The following is a 15,308-nucleotide window of genomic DNA, read 5'->3' on the forward strand; positions in this document are numbered from 1 at the left end:
CATATCTGCAATTTATGCTCTTGGCTGCGAAAGTTAGCCCACTGGCGATTCTAGCCACAACCGGAAATTCCAGCCACTTTCCTTTCCTACGATCTTCGTGGGAGCATTCACCAGAACCTGTCAATACTCCTACATTTTAGTTTTACCTGCTCCAAAAACAAAAACAAAATCTGAATCTTTGTCTTTTCTTTTCAGCTCTTTACTTGGTGGTCCAGCCGCATGGCTCACCTGACATTCCGGACTGGGGATCCTCACAACGCAGAACAGTCCAGCACTGCTGAGCACCAGAAACACCGGCCGGCACCAGAAACACCAGCTACCTCCATACATCTACCAGCTCCAAACATCCGTACCACAACGTCTAACACGGCTGGTGCCCTCAACTGCAAAACTCCGAACCCAAGATGTCGATCACGTGACACGCCCTCTATTTACCTTTTCCCCTTTCCGCCAATCGATCCCTTCCACATCTACATCCCGTCTACTTCTGACAAGCTCTACGGCCTCCACGTCTTCACGCCAACCACGTCCACCGTCCCACGGCTCCTCCACGGCTCCTCCACGGCTCCTCCACCTTCCTCCACCTTCCTCCTCTCTTCCATCTTCCTCAACTCCTCCAACTTCCTCAACTTCTTATCCTCCACCATGGACTTTGGCGTCTCCCACCACGACCAGCCCATACTGCACCATCTCCATCAAGACGCCAACACGACAGTGTCGCCGTCGTCGTTCAACTGCACATTCAACACCTCGCTTGAGCTCAGTACTCCAATCAAAAAGATCCGTAACTTGACGATTCACTCACCAAAACCCTCTTCCATGTACCCCAGCCTTGATGATATCGTGATCTCGCCCAAGAACGAGGGTCCAGGACTGCCATCGCAGATGGCCAGATCCATGCTCAACAAGGGATACTCCAAGAAACTCACCAATAATGTGTTGGAAGAGCTCAACTTGCGAGCCAGCGAGATCTCCAAACAAATCAGCTCGCCTCCATCTGCATCGTCAGAGCCTCTCAGCTCACAGTCGCTTCGTGCCAGGCGCAACAAGCGCTACAGTGGCATCCATCGCTCCAAATTCAATAATATGGACTCGATCTCCACCCACTATGCCGTGTCCTCCACCTCCTACAAGGAGCCTCTAGACCACCACAGCATTCACCACAGCATCCATAACCATCACCACACCACTGCTGTCAAGTCGTCGCCCATAAAAAGAGTGGAGGCACGAAGAAAACCCTCTAGTGAGCCCACTGAATCCCACACCAAGAGGCGTAGAACACTCAACGGACCCGACGAAATTCCAAATTTCAAGCCATCCTCCAATATCCTGCCTTTGAAGGCTCCTGGAATACCGTCTACAGCAGAGCTTGCATCCAGCCCCATCCGCAAGATCTCACCCTCGAAAAAGTCCATGAACTTGAATTCCATATTGACCAGCGAAGACACTCCCATGGATGACATGCTGTCTCCCGAGAAAGGGAAGTTCATCAAGCCGTTCCCTCCTAGCTCCAAATTTAGGGTCTCATCGTTGGAACAGGCAGGCGTGAAACCCACCCTCCAGCCGGCTGTTACTCTCCACAAAAAGTCTTCCATACCCACTTTACAGAAGAAGACTTCAATTCCTCAACTTCAGAAAAAGCTGTCGATTCCAAGTCTTCAGAAAAAGCCCAGTTTGTCCAATTTCGCATCCAGCCCATCAGCCCCATCCTACGAGTTACACAAGAAATCATCCATTCCTACTCTTCAACGCAAGTCCTCCACTCCCAGTCTTTCCCCTGCAAACACCCCAAAATCCAGCATTAATTCCCAATCAAGACAACAGGTGTCCCAGCCAAGACTCAATAAATCCACCACCCATAGTACTTTGAGTTCAAGCATTCCCCAGCCATCAAGCCAGATACCCACCAGTCGCTCCGCATCCAGAAACCTCAATACCCACAATTCACAGACGAACCCGATCCGTCTTTCCAGCTCTTCCAAGTCACTAACTGGGAAGTATACTGTTCCTCAGCAAAACACTTTGTATGACAAACCAACGATATCATCTTCGCAGAAGTCGTTGAACAAGTTTCAGAGGTTCAAGGATAGGTTCAACTGAGATGCCTGAACTGGTCTTCAGAGCAACAGCATAACTCCAAGGGCCAATTGTCCCTAACAAGATGGTAGAGAGAACTGGTTGATAACCAGGAAAAATTCATCATAGATGGACTTTATAAATTAATTGATACCCTTATAGATGAGCAGAACTGTAGTTTTGGCGAAGAAATTGTACCTTGTATTTGGGCACAATTTCGCAGCCACTATGATACCGGCATTGAGTCAATACCGAATTTTCGGACGGTTCTACATAGCTGGTGTTACCCTAGTGATAATGAGTGACACCAGCTGATATTTTTACAGGCCAATAGGTATAATTATTCTTAAGAAATTTGCTATGCCATTATACACAGTTAGAAATAAAAATTTATTCTCGATGTTTTTACTTAGAAGTTCTGATCCAGAGCTAGTTACCCTTTATTCAACTGCGGATTCAACCATCTCTATCCCCCTCTAGTTACGGAAACACATGTAGTGATCGCAAAAAAAATCCTTTTGTTAATTGCTAAGCTGAAGTATTAGTAAGGCTATCGATAATGGAGGCAGCACTAGGTGAATGCTAGCTTTGTCAATATAATTCTTAGTTTCATTTTTTACATGTAGATCATTTTGGAGAGATATTTATGATTGCTTAGTAAAATCTTCAGCTTCAGCACACTTTGGAACACATTTCGTCGTTTCTGCTTCAAATAGCGTAAATTGATCTTTTAATAATTATTAATTATAACCTTATTAACTTTCTCGCAGGGACATCTCTAGAAGATGTTAGTCTGCAATCTGATCTCTCCTCCGACACTCAAAGTCTGGGCAGCCTTCCACTTGGAGCCCTTGGCCAAGGTGAGGTACTCGGCAACGTGACCGGCCTCGATACAGAGCATGTGGTGGTAACCTGACTTAGGCTCGAAGTCTGCCATTCCCTTGGACTTTTCGATCCAAGGGTTCCACACCACGGTGTCAGGGAGGTTGTCTCTATGGACGTTGTGGAGCACCTGTCCCTTGTCGATGACCTGGAACGACTTTTCAACTGGGATGTTCTTGTAGATTCTGTCGAACTCCTCGTGGAACGAGATGACTGGGGCCTTCTCCACGTACTCGGTGGCCAACAACTGGTCGTAACAACGCTGGTCAATCAAATTGTTGACCAACACGTCAGTGATGTCGGGAACACGCAAGTAGGTGTGGAACAACCACTTGAAGTCGAAGTCCTCCTTGCCCGAGTTCTCGACCTCGATGGTGGTGGTGAGATCGTCGTCGAGTGTGATCGACAAAATCAAGGTGAAGTCGTACTTTCCTTCGCCCCAGAGCTTGTATACCTCAGGGTCGACCTGCTCGGGTCCCAATCCGAACTGGATGGTGGCGGGGGACTCGGTGGTCTGGCCAAGGAACTCCCATGGACTGCTACGAGCAAATCCATGCTGGCTCAACTGGAAGGCTGGGCTCGATTCGTTCTTCTCCTTGCCGAAAATGGGGAACACGAGAGGAATGCCTCCTCTGACAGGCTTGGAGCCGTCAAGCTTGGCCGCATCACTCAACCACAACTGTTCCTTGCCCTTGTGGAGCCACGAGAGGATGGTGGCACCGTGCTTGAGGATGGTGACGCTGGACGAGGGGTCGGAGGGGTGGGTGAGGGTGACTTTGGTGTCTGTTTCTTCGATAGGCATGGTGATTGGCTTCGACTGGTGAACTGGTCAATGGCTGTAAGTGGTGGTGGCAGCACACACGTGGCAGCGGGTCACGTTCCGCGTGGCACGTGACCAGAGCCTGTCATACCCCTTTTCAGGGTCGCACGAGCTTCTCTGCGCATCGGCCGTGCCGGCTCCCACCTTATCCGTGACCAAAAGAAATGTCGCACCAGCAAATTTTTCAGCTCCACTAGCCTCTGCATGCTATCCCCTCTTCTTAGCGTATCTTCCTCTTCTCGCCAGCGTCCAGCTCCTTCCTCACTACACCCCTTCACCCACCGCCCCTCTCCCGTTTTCGTGGCCCTTCCCTCACGCTCCTCTCTCCTCGCTTGCTAATAGGGGTACGACATTTGCGATCGCACTCCCTCCCAGTAAACAAAAACCAAGGCGCTTACTGACACTAACCATCACCAGGCACTGCGGACAAGCTAGCTCCTCGTTTCCATCACTGTTGCCGTCGCTTCTGTGTCTGCTCCAAAGTCTCCCAAAGTCTCCCAAAGTCTCCAAAAGTCGCCCCAAAAGTCTCCCATCCAGCCCATTTACCCTTCTGTTCTGCTTAGTCCACTACTAAAGCACGTCCTCCTCCTCGTTGGCAGCCAAAATGGTCTCGTCGTCGATCCTCCGGTCCAAGTTGGTCCAGAAGCCCTACCAGCTCTTCCACTACCACTTCCTCCTGGAAAAGGACCCCTACTCCACGGTGTCGGACCTCTCGTTCGACACGGATCCCGCCACCTCCCTAGCCCAGTTCAAAAATCACCACTGGACCTGGAAGGAGTCGTTGCACTACGGCTTCTTGGCGTCGGTGATCTTCTTCGTCTACATCATCTTCCCAGCGTCGTTCCTCGTCAAAACAGCCATCCTTGCTGCCTTCGTGCTGTGCTTCGTCATCCCCCTCACCTCCCAGTTCTTCGTGCACGCGTTGCCCATCTTTGCCTGGTTGGCGCTCTACTTCAGCTGTGGCAAGATCCCCAACGAGTGGAAGCCGGCCATTTCCGTCAAGGTGCTTCCTGCGTTGGAAACCATCATGTACGGTGATAACTTGTCCAACGTGTTGGCCACCATCAACACTTCCACCCTCGACCTTCTTGCATGGATTCCATACGGGGTCATCCACTTCAGTGCCCCCTTCATCGTGGCGTTCTTCATCTTCTTGTTTGCCCCCCCAACCTCGTTGAGATCCTTTGGTTTCGCTTTCGGCTACATGAACTTGTTGGGTGTCATCACCCAAATCCTTTTCCCAGCCGCTCCTCCTTGGTACAAGCTTTTGCATGAATTGGAACCTGCAAACTACTCCATGAGTGGTTCTCCTGGTGGTTTGGGCAGAATTGACAAGCTTTTTGGTGTCGACATGTATACCACTGCATTTTCCAATTCTCCCGTCATTTTTGGTGCTTTCCCATCCCTTCATTCTGGATGCTCTGTGATGGATGTATTGTTCTTGTGCTGGCTTTTTCCAAAGTTCAGAATCGTATGGTGGGGTTATGCTACTTGGCTCTGGTGGAGCACAATGTACTTGACCCACCACTACTTTATTGATTTGATTGGCGGGGCTGTGTTATCTCTTGTTGTATTCGAGTACACCAAGTACAACCACTTGCCAGTCGTCGACAGCAACAAGTTCTGCCGTTGGTCTTACTCCCAAATCGTCAAGATCGATATGCAGGCGGAAGACCCATTGTCTACCACTGTTTACTCATTTAATGACATTGAGAACCAAAACCAATCTCACAGATCAGCTTTCCCAACTTTTATTTATAATCAACAGCCTCAACCAGAGGCTTACGAATTGTCCAACGTGACGACAAGGTCAAGACAATCGTCCAGATCATACGTGCCTACAATCAACACTTCAGCTACTTCACTCGCTACTCCTTCGGTGGGTTACGCCAGATCTTCCTCTTCATTGAACTTACCTTTACAAGAAGTTGATGAAGTGCCAACAGTTGTTGAAGAGGAATCAGAGGATACTTCATCATTGGAAAACAGCGCAACTCCATCAGTTTTTGATGAGGACCATCATTTAATCAGTTCTACGACATCCACTACATCGTTGGACGAATTGGAATCACCTGTGCATGATGTTAGGAGTACTCTACTTTCTAATGCAGCCAAACTCAAAGCCAGCAGCTACAAGTCCAAGTAGATGCACCAGCATCCCATCCTCATTAAATGTACATATCTCTTCCTGAAGTGACGAACAGCCATAGATGCATATTCCCTACCTAATTACTTTACGATCTTACGGGTTTATGCCTACTCCAAATTCTAATGCCTCTTAATAATCTAATACTAATTCCAATATATTGCTTTATTTATTGACTAAAAAATTGATATCGAATTGTAGAAGTTTCATATGAATTAGAAGTAACTCGTATGGGGACCGAAATATTTGAGGATTCTTCAAGTAAACTCCATTTATTGGCGCCTCAGGGATTGTTTAGCCATAGAAGTTGTTTCCCATAGTAGTCGTATCAATTATCTTCTTCGCAATAGTCTACAATCCAATAATAAGAGTCAAATAATATTAATCTAAAGCCTTGATTAAATTTAATGAACAATTTACCAAGATTGCCTAAATTTCAAAATTCAATAACCTTTCCTCGAATTTCTCAAGAAAAATGTCCATGATTTGTCTTTTATCTTCGTGAATTTTATCAAACTCATCATCCCAATTGACAGTTACAGAAAGCCCTCCAACTTGGGTAGAAATCACATTGATACCAAAGTAATGTCCAGTACCAGACTGGTTAAAAATAACATCAAGAATCTTGTACTTACCGTGAGTTTCATCCATGACTCTAAGGTTAGACATGACAAATGTAGTTCTTGGCCCACCCAACATAAGCTCGAAAACTTTGAAAACACTCCAGTATTTGATCATACCTAAGAAAGCTAATCCACCCTTCATTTTTGTATCAATTTGGTGCTTTATAGCATTAGAAATGTATTTCATCACGTTCAACTCATTGTTCTTGACTGGGGACAATTCGATTCTATCGAAAGTTGAAATATTACCATATTGGAATTTGGGAGAAGGATCGAGGAATCTTCTAGCACTCATGGCAAGAGTAAAGTTAGAAGCCCAATTCTTCTTGGAAATGCAAGGGTAGACAACTTCCTCTAATACTGAAATGGCAATGGTATTAATATATGGAGTCAAAGTTAAACCTTGAGATCTGCACTTCTTGAGAATAACTTCTAACTTACTGTTGTCAATGGAAAAAAATCCAGCGTTCATTCCTTGATCAGGACCGAATTTAACTTCGAATAAGGGATTCACGTTGTAGTTTGCCTTGATTTGATGGTAAGGAAAGAAACTTCTCACATAGGCAGAAGCCTTCCCAAGAAACATGATAACAGGAAGACAGTTGAGCACCATTCTCATTGGAAATGGAACTTTAAACATACCCAAACTCTCACTGGAAGGAGTTGGTTTCTCGGGTACCACATCTGCATCTCTTTTCAAGTCAAAAATGTATTCCTCGTAGGTTTCTGATGTGACATCAGATAATTCATTGGCTAAATCACTGAGAAATTGACTTCCAGATTCTCCATCAGTCAAGGCATGGTCGAAAATCACCATCAAGTGTTGCTCACCGTTAGCCAATTCTAAGACTTTGATTCTCCAAAGTGGGTGATTTGGCAAGTTGCTTGGAATACAAATCTTGTTGATCTTGCCCAAGAAATGGCCATCCAACTTGTCAATTTTCTCGAACGAAACCACATCCTCAAAACGAATGTACTGAGGAGTGACAAGCTGATAATCATGACCCAAGGTTTCAGTGAAGGGCTTCGACCCGGTTTTTTGGAAGTTGTAGGTGAGGAAGACGTGCTTTCTCATCAATGACTTCAAGGCACTGGATAAAACCTCAGCAGTAACTGGCGAACCGAACTTTACCGTGAGGTTGTAGTTTGTGTATTTGGCTAGAATGGTTCTGTAGATAGCACAGCGCTCAATGAAGTCGGCGTCTCTGGTGAGTTGGGGCATATTGTGTGTGTTGCGATGGGGACGAGTGAGAAGCTATTTCCACCTGCCATTACATGGTCTTATATACTTTTCCAAACGATAAGCTGCTCGAATGTCGACTAAACTTGCATCTCCTGCCTACAGGCATCTATTGATTTATGTGCATGTTCGATCCAAAAGAGGTAGAAGATTTGCAAAAATTCCTTGTTCCAACTGTATTAATCATCAGATCGGTAACTGATGGTTGGTGCGCGTAAGCCTATCAATTTTACGATTTGCGATCCAAGATTGACGTTACTTTCTGATTCCCCGAGATTTAGACAGTTTGGGGAAAATAAAGCGAAATAAGTGAGGTTTCAGCGAGCATTTGGTGGGGTAACACGTGACAGCGAGAAAAGCAGCCCGCTCTGATCACTTTTATGTGCTATTATTCAACAATTCGACTCAAGGAAATTGTGGGACATTATATATGTCCTAGGTTCTTGTGGTGCTGCTCACATTTAATGCATGCAACTGCTACAATTAAATTCTACACGGATTGAATGGCATGGTGAGCACGGAGAAACTGAAAGGTTCGAGGTTATTGAAGAACGGATAATTAATAAGTAGATCAACACCAAGTCGTCAGGGAAACCATAATTTAGATTTAATCCTGAATTTACGAAAAATTAGACATACAAGAATCCTTCTGCTAACTCAAAGCGAGTTGGAAAATTCCAGTTGAAATGAAAATTACAGATTCACTTGACTGCGAATCACATTTAGGGGCAATTACAGATAGTTTCATAGCAGTATTAAGAGTTGATGTACAATCTGGATATAATGGGATAGAGGATTTTGATGAGTTCTGTTTTAAATTTAGTCATTATTTTTACTTTTTTTTTGGTTAATAGGAAGTATGTTAATATCTACTGGCTCTATACCTATTGCATTGGATAACATACCATTATGTAGCCAACAATTCACTTTGTTAGTGGTAAATTTAGGAAATTCCACTTCTTAAATGACCTGAACTTCTCCCATTAACTATACAAAGCTAGGTTTTTGTTGCGAGTGGGAAGTATGTTACAGTCTAATCTCTAAATGTTTTGGTAGAAATCAGGTAACGGACCAGATTAGCCACGTAAAACCAAAAGGTTTTTTGCTTACGTAACGCAACTTACAATTTTTCTGGCTCTTCTCACTCACTAATTTTTGTAACGGTTTGAGATCACGTTACAGTTGATTACGTACGATCCTAGGACTTGCTGACTAATCCAGTTAAATGAAGNTGACTCGGATTATATGATAACTCCGGATGTCGCATAAAGTGGCGAGACATTAGTTGAACAGTTTTATTATAAGTCCGATAGATGCAGTTGATGACAAACAACTGGACACTGCTGACAAATGCAGAGAGACAGACGATGAGCAAGAGGAGTCCGTACCATCGTAAGAGAGAAGTATAAAAAGAGTAGATAGAACTAGATTTATAAAGACAAGGAATTATTGGAGAACTCAAGAAGAGCAATAGTTCCGAGTGACAGATTACTTAAGATTCAATATATTATTAAGAGTGATATTATTTAAGATTAAGACGTTTCCAAAGAATTACATAAGCTACTGTTAAGAGATACTATAGGACGGACACTATAGTGAAGAGACATTTATTAGTAAAAGGTTACTAATAGAGTATTAGATACAGGACTCAAGTTTAATCTGTTACAATTTTCAGAAACATGGCAACTTGTCCGAGTGGTTAAGGAGAAAGATTAGAAATCTTTTGGGCTTTGCCCGCGCAGGTTCGAATCCTGCAGTTGTCGTTACTTTTTAATCGTCTTACAATAGTACTCTTCCTTTAGTTTCCGCTAGTAGTGGCATAATTAGCTTGAGAAGCATTTTTAGCAAAATTAATTCTAAAATTATAGCTTAGTTAATCCATCCTGGGAAATCTGTTCTCCTCTGGATTTCTCTGATAAGCCCATATTTATCTAACTACAGACTTAGCTATACATCCTTCCGTTCCTTTAGGATTACTATTCTACGAAGACCAACCAGTTATTTAAAATTTGATTAATTATATTCTGGGTCTTATCTTTTTCATTTGTTTTTTGTTGAAGTTTCATCTTATCTTGACTCCAATGATTATTTCCAATGTTTTTGATTTATGGGTTTCCTAAGATTATCCGATTTTCTGTATTCTCCATTCTAATCGCTGAAATAGCAAGTTCTTTCCTATCCATTCATTTGGACTCCTTATTTTTTTATAACTCTCATCCCTTGAGAACCTTTGGGTGTTCGTAAAACGATTTCCACTTTCAAGTATAGTATGATACTTTCGTTATGATACTTTCGTATTCTTCTAACTGAGTCTTGAGTTATAATACTGACCATCGACCCTGGTTCAATGAGTTCCTCATACAATTGTTTCCAAATCGGCCGCGTTAAGGTTTTGTTCTTCCTTTTCTTCTTCCTTGTTTTCAGTTAATTTCTCATCTTTCTCCCATAAGCTTCTTTAATAAAAGATTTTGATCACAATTGGAGGCATTCTTAACTGACTGGCCTAGGTAGAATAGGCTTTTGTTCACTCAGTAGTCTTTTGATTGTCTGCATTCATTCAGGTAGTGACCTATCTTATGGCAGTTGTAACACTCAACTTGATTTCTTGGTCTTCGTTTATAACCTCCTCCGCACGCCCTGGCGTTTGAACCTCTCTTGTAGTTTTCTTCATACTTTAATGCCCTTTTCTGAGCCTGTACTAAACTTTTGAGTTCTTCTCCAATAAAGTGTTCAGCAATGTCTTCATCTAGTTTGCCAATGTATATATCCGCATAAAACTCAAGTTGATTCCTCAAGATACTTTTTGCTATTAGTACGTTAAATTTCTTGTTGAACTGAGACACGGACATTCTGCCTTGTCTTAAGCGAATAAATTCAATATTAGTTTCATGATCTAGTGAAGCAGCTGTTTTCGAATAACTCACTAGTCTGGGCCAGATTTGTTCTGGATCTTTTCCTAAAGTTTTAACTTCAGCCTTGTGTTCATCATAGATTCTCTTCATTGTCTCCTTCTGTACACAAGGTGATGTTTGATGAATTACCCAGATTGCAACATCTTCCATCTTTAATTGTAGGTGTCCCATTTCAATTAGACCTTGAACCAGATATAAATAATCGTTAAGCGTATAACATCCTTTAGGGTTCCATCTTTCTTTCATGTTTAATGATTCCAAATATGTGAAAAACTTTGCTTCCAGAATTGTCAACGTTTCCAGACGAGGGAACACCTCCTGGTTAACTGGGAGAGTACTTGGTGACATTTCTTGTCTCTCTTTTCTCGTTGCAAATTGGCTGTGTTTCCCAACTCCAACTGATTCACCTAGCAGTAGCATAGATGCTGACTTTAAATAGTTTTAAACGGTATTCTCCTTTAAACAATTAACAGCAGAAGTGAGCCTAATAATGAGAAATACCTAGTATAAATTAATTTTGATCCTGTTCTATGACTTCTGGGATACATAGTTCTTATATACTTTCTCTTCCTATCGCCAAATCTTAACATTTAGCAATCTTGCACGATTCTTGATTATTGTGTAACGGAATGAGAGGGTGTGATTAGGATGGGATACACGGAGAATACGCACATAGGAAGTTTCAGTTTGGTCAGTTTCACCTTGGGAAGCAATGCTTTAATTAACCTTTGTGTCAGAAGGTGCGCTGAATTTCACCTTCATGCTGTGAGCGCCTCAGCTTAGGATGCATACAATTAGAGACTGATAAAATGAAAAAAAAAACAAGTAAGAGCTTCAAATAATAAGTCTGCAAGGGGACAGTGAAGTAAATAGTTAGAGATTTAAAGAAAGGCAGATAATTGCAGTTTAGCCGGGTTACAAACAACATAAGAATTTAATTAAGATTAAGATTAAGACGTTTCTATTAATTAAGATTTAAGATTAAGACGTTTCCAAAGAAATCAAATAAAGCTGCGAATGAGAGATAAATTAGTAATCCTTTCCTAATATTGCATTATAAGAGAACTTAATTGGAACATAATTCTGAACTAGTTCTTATCTTTTCTATAACTTGACTTCTCACTTATTTCACTTTAGGCATATCTGCCCATCTCTAGGCCCCTCTGATAATTCCCTTTTAGCGCGGGAGGGGTAAATGTCATCTCTTGCCCGTGACTTCTTTCTTCCTGGTTACTCTCCTGTATGACTGCTATATTACGTGAGCTATTCGTAATCGTCCGAGACTTCTCTTCTGTAGACTACTCTCCGTTCCATCCAAAATCGACCTCGATTTTAGTACGAGTGGACAAGAGGTAGTTCAACTCACTTGGTTCCTATTCCAGGGCCTGTATGCCCCAATCCGGCTTCAAAAAATTTCACATTTGTTTAACTTAGCACCAAACTCTTTGTGTGTGTCTAACACGATCCTAAAATATCTGTTATGCTCTTCTGGATCTTTCGAATAGATGATTCTAACATATCAATAACAATTACAATGTAACGGTTTGAGATCACGTTACGGTTGATTACGTACGCTTATACGACTTGCTGACTAATTAAAGTTATGAGTTCGACAAAGAAGATATGTTAACCTCGGTTGTTGGAAGACATTAGACGAGAAGTCAGATTATAAGGCAGTTGGATGCAGTTGATGACAAATGTCCTGAAACTGCTGACAAATGCAGAGAGACGATAGACGAGCAAGAGGATGCCGTACGAACGGAAGTAAGAAGTATAAAAGCGTAGTTTAGATTAGATTTATGAAGACGAGGGATTATTGAAGAACTCAAGAAGAGCAATAGTTCCTAAGTGACAGATTAATTAAGATTCAATATATTATTAAGAGTGATATTATTTAAGATTAAGACGTTTCCAAAGAATTACATAAGCTACTGTTAGAGATATTTATTAGTAAAAGGTTACTAATAAAGGATTAGACACAGGACTTAAGTTTAATCTGTTACATACAACCTCTGTGTAATATAATAAGCGACTCTTCGCTAACTGGGACGCGCTGGGGAACCTCGTCAACCCAAATCGGGTATTTTCCAAACATACTGATTGTCCTCGTCTCTAGGTGGACTTAAATTTAAAGTCCTATTAACAACAAATCTAACTACGTGTAGTGTTTTTCCTAGGGTTTTAGGCACCATATTATGTCTATCTCTGACCCTGAGCAAAAACTCAAAGTAGCTACCTTATGTAACAGGATTGGGGGAGTACCTGTCTCCTCTTAGACATTCAGGATACTCCCAGACTATTTAATCTTTGTACCTCGCTGTGTTTTATACATCTTGTTTTGAGCTCTTGCTAGTTTTCGTTCGGAGCTCCGTCTCCTGTTTCATTTCATTTTTGGCTGTTCTCTAAGGCGTGGTTCTAATCATATTACCTAAGCATTACTTAATCAACATAACTAGCTTAATACTTCTGAGTCTACGCGCTCAGTTAAAGTCTGTAACAGATTAAACTTAGGTTCTGTATAAAGCTGTATTAGTAATCCTTTACTAATACTCTTGTCCTCTTAACAGTAGCTTATAACTTTATGGAAACGTCTTAATCTTTAATTAACTCTTAAATTATCTTATGCTAGTTAAACTGTCACTTAATTTTCTGGGTAGGAATTATCTGTCTGTCTCTAGATCTATCCGATAGCTCCTTGACTGTTTAATCTATGTATTTTCTTGTCCTTTTATAGACTTCTTATTCTGAGTTTTACTTCTTTCTTTTCTGGAATTCGCTTCTATTTCATTTCACCTTTGGCGCTCTGCTTATTTCTTTGAAGCTCTGTTCCTGATTCATTTCATTTTTGAACTTTAATCTTTGAATTCTGGTTCTAGACCTTCATGAATTTCTTTTCTCATCAGGATGATATTACCTAACTCTGTACGTAATCATTATTACGTAATTAATAGCATAATCAGACTTAGTTTTCGCATTCCGATGAAAAGCCAAAAAATGGCAACTTGTCCGAGTGGTTAAGGAGAAAGATTAGAAATCTTTTGGGCTTTGCCCGCGCAGGTTCGAATCCTGCAGTTGTCGTCATTTTTTTGATTTTTGGCCAAAAGGTTGGTCTTTCCAAGCATACACTAGTTCACGTTTCTAATTCGTTACTTTTCAGACTTGTAATACAATATATCTTCTCATTTAAGAAGAAGCAATAGTAGTCCCCCTTAAGAAGAAGTAATCGTCCGAATACAATTCTGTGGGCCTAAACTTATAAAATAGTGATTTAATTTTTATGAACAGCTCCAATACCCAATGGATGTTGCAAATGAAAGTGACTGATAATACATGGGAATATGTGTGATCGGCACCCACACGGTTGCTTAGAAGAAGGTGGGGGTTGGGGCTCCATTCTCTTCACCCACAAAACTCAATCCTGCACATTACCCTCATCTCATCTCTATCATTTTTCACTAGTCGATTCCGCTTTAACTAAACACCTTATAGAGTACATAGTAACTCTAGAACAAGTGCCATGAATAATATCATCCTTAACCGGAATCTTTGTGATCAATTATTGACTCAAGCTCAATCTTCAGCATATCACAATGTCATTCCGTTCAAGTTTGATACCACACAAAGTATTCCTACAAACCTCAACAACTTAGCATTGTACGCATTACATCCTTCAACCACATTACCAACGCTTTATTCATATAGACCAGTCTTTGTTGATTTGATTTCAAGATGGATCGTGTCTCCACAGCAATTTGAGTCCAAATTCTTCGAGTTGAACACTACGCAAGATCCGTTTTTAATCAGTGGATCTTTGGTATTGTCTGCATTGTCTAGACTTATTGGCTTGTCCAATGAGTCTGTCAACTTAGTGGAGTACTTCTTAGCTAGACATCCCATCATGAAAGATACCGTGAACACTCAAATCAGTGTGAAAGAGCTCCAGCTGATTTTATTGGCCTATTATAGATTGATTAATTATGATAGTCACAGGTTCAAAGGGTTCGTGGCCCCCCAAGTTCTTCATGATATTTTAGCCGAGCACAGCGATAGTGTTTGCAAATTCCTTGCTATCCAAATTTTATCCAGGTACTTGAATGCTTCCGAAGAGGCAACGAGCAAAATGATAGATCAGTACATTGGAAATACTGAAATTAGAGGAGATTATGAAAATGATACCCAGATTGACTACCGCTTTTTATCGTTGTTAGAAAGTAAGAGGTTGTCAAACTTCACCAAAATGGTTCCCACCCTGGACCTTACCCACGATGGGGCAGGCAAGAAAATTATAATAAGTCCACAAGATTTGTCTCCATTAATTATTTCAATATGTGGTGTTTTGATTCCAAAATTGCAAGATGCACCTGAGTTTAACTCTGCTCCAATGGACGACATTTCTGAGGCCGTAATTGAAACTTCCACAGCATTTGTTCCAACCCAAAACTCCATTAATGTACTTCAGAAATTAGCACATCATATTCAAAATAATGAATCAATCATGCTTTATGGTAAAGCGGGCTCTGGTAAAACCTTCCTCATCAATCAGTTAGCAAAGTTTATGTCCTACAGCAACTCTATCATTAAGATCCATCTTGGGGAACAAACCGACTCT

At 41.7% G+C, this 15,308-nt stretch overlaps 5 protein-coding genes and 2 non-coding genes across 7 annotated transcripts; 5 read left to right on the plus strand and 2 right to left on the minus strand.

The window, feature by feature from the left end:
- Positions 1–45: 45 nt before the first annotated feature.
- On the plus strand, positions 46–2,307 carry CANTADRAFT_26755 (uncharacterized protein). The gene has a single exon (XM_020207871.1). It carries the CDS (start codon positions 220–222, stop codon positions 2,098–2,100), a length of 1,881 nt encoding a protein of 626 aa, XP_020063949.1. The 5' UTR covers positions 46–219; the 3' UTR covers positions 2,101–2,307.
- Positions 2,308–2,426: 119 nt separating this feature from the next.
- On the minus strand, positions 2,427–3,767 carry CANTADRAFT_26756 (glucose-6-phosphate 1-epimerase). The gene has a single exon (XM_020207872.1). The coding sequence runs from the start codon at positions 3,758–3,760 to the stop codon at positions 2,855–2,857; it is 906 nt and encodes a 301-aa protein (XP_020063950.1). The 5' UTR covers positions 3,761–3,767; the 3' UTR covers positions 2,427–2,854.
- A 423-nt stretch (positions 3,768–4,190) lies between these two features.
- Positions 4,191–6,000, plus strand: AUR1 (inositol phosphorylceramide synthase). The gene has a single exon (XM_020207873.1). The coding sequence runs from the start codon at positions 4,383–4,385 to the stop codon at positions 5,922–5,924; it is 1,542 nt and encodes a 513-aa protein (XP_020063951.1). The 5' UTR covers positions 4,191–4,382; the 3' UTR covers positions 5,925–6,000.
- Positions 6,001–6,353: 353 nt separating this feature from the next.
- Positions 6,354–7,769, minus strand: CANTADRAFT_52906 (uncharacterized protein; the record flags this gene model as incomplete). The annotated part of the gene is made up of 1 exon (XM_020210133.1): positions 6,354–7,769. The coding sequence occupies one exon, from the start codon at positions 7,767–7,769 to the stop codon at positions 6,354–6,356; it is 1,416 nt and encodes a 471-aa protein (XP_020063952.1).
- A 1,672-nt stretch (positions 7,770–9,441) lies between these two features.
- CANTADRAFT_30698 (uncharacterized protein) lies at positions 9,442–13,788 on the plus strand (the record flags this gene model as incomplete). Its single annotated transcript, XM_020208365.1, has 2 exons — positions 9,442–9,549; positions 13,687–13,788. Coding segments are annotated over 2 exons (210 nt in total), but the record flags the coding sequence as incomplete, so codon positions are not given.
- Positions 9,469–9,550, plus strand: CANTADRAFT_t160. The gene has a single exon. It is a non-coding gene; the product is annotated as a tRNA-Ser (tRNA).
- CANTADRAFT_t161 lies at positions 13,696–13,777 on the plus strand. The gene has a single exon. It is a non-coding gene; the product is annotated as a tRNA-Ser (tRNA).
- Positions 13,789–15,308: the final 1,520 nt, after the last annotated feature.

Source organism: Suhomyces tanzawaensis, assembly GCF_001661415.1.
Source record: "Suhomyces tanzawaensis NRRL Y-17324 unplaced genomic scaffold CANTAscaffold_5, whole genome shotgun sequence".
Lineage (NCBI taxonomy): Eukaryota > Fungi > Ascomycota > Pichiomycetes > Serinales > Debaryomycetaceae > Suhomyces > Suhomyces tanzawaensis.

Coding starts and splice junctions, on each gene's coding strand:
- CANTADRAFT_26755 (XM_020207871.1), top strand. CDS start 220: ATGGCTCACCTGACATTCCGGACTGGGGATCCTCACAACGCAGAACAG.
- CANTADRAFT_26756 (XM_020207872.1), bottom strand. CDS start 3,760: ATGCCTATCGAAGAAACAGACACCAAAGTCACCCTCACCCACCCCTCC.
- AUR1 (XM_020207873.1), top strand. CDS start 4,383: ATGGTCTCGTCGTCGATCCTCCGGTCCAAGTTGGTCCAGAAGCCCTAC.